Below are 3,311 nucleotides of genomic sequence, written 5' to 3'. Positions count from 1 at the left end.
AGGCTGAGCCCGGCTGGGCCCCGTGAGGGGAGGCCCGGCCACCAGGCGCTCGCATTCGAGCCCCAACCCTGGGCCTGGTTCCAGGGTGGGGCCCCGGCTTCGCCATGCCGGGCAACATCACGGTCTAAATCTATTCATAAGGGGCTTTTGAACCGCTCTTAGTCTGACCCGTCACCCAGGACCTGTTTGCCTTGGGAGACCCTACCAGGGGCATATAGCCGCCGACAACATAGCTCCTAGGATCACTCAGGTACTCAAACCCCTCCACCACAATAAGGTGGTGGTTTACATGGTAAACAAACAATTATTAATCCAATCTCAGTTCTGAAAGTATTGAATTCTCAAGGCAGTGACTCTTTACTTAAGTAAAAAGAGACAAAATGACGTAAGAAAGCAAGTTATATAATCTAAATAAATGTATGTACATATTTACAAAAGGGACGAGAGAATCAGGATATGATGTGCATGAAATGGTACAGTGTAATAAAGGGATGAATGAGTGAATCAGCTAATGGTTAGTGGTGGAAGAATGAGTTAAATGGCTTCAATACCTGGGTCAGGGTTTGGATCTAACTTATATGATGTATATGCCAATTTGGAGAGAAAAAGATTTCTAAGTTTGTGGAAGTTATGGTCTTTTAAGAGAGACATCAGCTCAGCCATGAGGTAAGCCTGCCCCACGCTACAGGATAACCAGCCGGATTTGGCCCCGATTTGCCCTTCCAAACAATCATGGGGACGTTTCCTGACATGAGGCCACTCAAATGATTCTTGGGCCAAATGATCCTGTGGGATGAGGTGTTGAAAGACCTAATTGTTATCATCTGTCAGGATTGGAGGCCCCCGATCTTGATTCATAAGTATCAAGTATGTTTCATATTTACAACTTGGAATCCTGTAGTGTGGGGACAACAGTGATTGAATCCTGACCAGACACCCACAAGAGCCAATGACAGTGAGCTGGGCAGGATGTGTCACAACCGTTTGTAACAGTAGCTTACACGAGGCTCCTTATTGCTTTATATCCAAGTCATCTTCCAGCTGTGTTCAGTTCAATTCAGTTTTATTTGTATAGCACCTATTCACAACAAAAGTCGTCTCAGAACACTTTACAAAGTAAGGTCTAGACCTTACTATTATTTTTATTATAGACGAAAAACCCAACAAACACTTGGCGACAGTGGGGAGGAAAACCTCCCTTTAACGGAAGAACCCTCCGACAGACCCTGGTTCCTGGTGGGCGGCCTTCTGCCTCGATCGGTTGGGGTGAGTGGATAGAGGAGAGAGAAAAGTAAAGCACCAGGCAGAGATAGTGCTGAGATTCAGTAGTTTTGCTTCTAACTGCGTACACAATGCCTAGAGTGGTTGGAGAAAATGTGTATGATAACATTCCCATAAGCTCTAGCACACACCAAAGTATGATCTTGATCCAGGTAAAGTCCCAGATGTGGTGATCTAGAATGTTCAAATTTATAGGCCTCACAGAAAACCTGCCACTCCGCGAAAACAGATCGTGTTCTAGCTGAAACTCTGTTGATTCAGTAGGCTATCAACAGATTTGATCTATCCGCCATTAGTGATACGTACATGCATTTTCTTGAATAGCTTTCAAAGTAATAATGATATCTGTGATTCCAAATGCCAGGTGTAGGGTTTCATAGTCAGGGATTGTGATGAGGGTCACGCTATCATGGCAGCATTGCTTTTAGGTGAAATGATAATATGGGGACAGTGAGCTGCCTTGGGGGAGGTTTGCGCTCTCTGAATGCCATCTAGTTTATTATGTAACCTGCATTCAATCTCCCCCACCCCCACCCGTGTGTGTGCATCTGCAGTGGGTCTAAGCTGTGTGGGGAAGTTTCGCTGTGGCTTGTCATCTCAATGCATCAGCTCCTCGTTCCAGTGTGATGGAAAAGTGCAGTGTAACAATGAAGAGGATGAGCTTGGCTGTGGTGAGACGCACACATAAACATATGTACGGTATACAGTAAGAGATCTGTATGACCGATGACTGGATCAGGAAAAAGCAGTTTATAAAAAATGTTGCTAAATGGCAAATATGTAACCCAAGATAAAACAGCCCCCTATCTCCCTAAACTAGTATGTTATAAGGTTTATTTGGGTAACATCTTTCAAAACCAGTGTAACAAAAGAGTTTTACACAAAATATACAATAAAATCAGAAGGCAAACTCAGATTCCCACTTCACAGTCCTATGCCTCCACCAACCAGTCAAATTTATGGGAATGGGACAGATGTGAGGTTACTGACATTGAACTTTGACCTTTGACCACCAAAATCTAAGTTCACCATCGAGTCCAAATAGACATTTGTGCTAAATTTGAAGAATTTCTGTCTGTATGGACGGACAGTTGGTCAACCCTAAATCATAATGCCTCCAAAATGACTGATTTTGAACACTACAAGTCCTTCCATCTGTATTCAGATCGATGCATACCCACAAACTGTGCTTTGAATTTCACGTTAATTCCTGCCCCGTTGTGTTGATGTAACCTTTTTGTCTTTCTCTGTCTGTACATGTCTAATTGTGTCTGTCTTTTTCACTCTGTCTGTCTCGTTTGTCTCTGTTTCTGTCTGTGTGTCAGTGCGTCTGAGTGGGAGGAACTCCGTGCTGCAGGTTCAGAAAGGGGGAGTGTGGTGGACAGTCTGCTCAGAGGACTGGAACAACTGGCTGGGGGTCTCTGCCTGCAAGCAGCTGGGATACTCAAGGTCTTGGCTGTGACTCATGTTTCTTGTCTTCTCCACCTTCTTACTGTAAATTTGAGGAGTGTTTATCTGTTATGGTGTAATGGTAGATTTATATTTAGCTCTTTGCTGCTTACTTCGCCACCCTGAATGTGAACAAAACTCACATTCACATTTGCAAACTGATCCATTGAGTTCACAAAAAATGAGTGTGTTCAATGAACTGTGCTCTTTTCATGCACAACACTGCTTTAAGGCCACAAGAGTGCAGGGCACACTAACAAGATATGTCAGATCCAGCGGAAGTAAAACAATAAGCATCATTTTCCTTTCAAAATATTAAGGTGTCAGCTGCATATAGCTGATAAATTATGAAATCAAGTGTTGTCACTTAAATAGGCTGTCAAGGTTGTGACAATACTAATAAGCACTTTTATGGTAAATAAAAATCTACCAACTTCAATGTATGTTGTCATGACAGTCAGAAATATGAATATATATATAAAAGTAATAAAGTCATCAAAACAAATATTAAACAAGCACTAAAACGGTTTAACTTATCCAAAGTGGAGCAGTGACTCTCTACAAAGCCTGCAAGCAGCAGG

General features: G+C 42.8%; 1 protein-coding gene across 1 annotated transcript in view; it reads left to right on the top strand.

The window, feature by feature from the left end:
- Positions 1-3,311, top strand: part of tmprss3a (transmembrane serine protease 3a) — a 19,998-nt gene that overhangs the window by 6,631 nt on the left and 10,056 nt on the right. Inside the window, exons 5-6 of the mRNA XM_020606573.1 lie at positions 1,836-1,952; positions 2,607-2,730. Coding sequence (XP_020462229.1) covers positions 1,836-1,952; positions 2,607-2,730 — 241 coding nt within the window. The remainder of the gene's footprint in view (positions 1-1,835; positions 1,953-2,606; positions 2,731-3,311) is intronic.

The sequence above is a fragment of the Monopterus albus genome, unplaced genomic scaffold (genome assembly GCF_001952655.1).
Source record: "Monopterus albus unplaced genomic scaffold, M_albus_1.0 scaffold79.1, whole genome shotgun sequence".
Lineage (NCBI taxonomy): Eukaryota > Metazoa > Chordata > Actinopteri > Synbranchiformes > Synbranchidae > Monopterus > Monopterus albus.
Note: the sequence above shows the minus strand (reverse complement) of the source record. Positions and strands in the feature narration are given on the sequence as shown.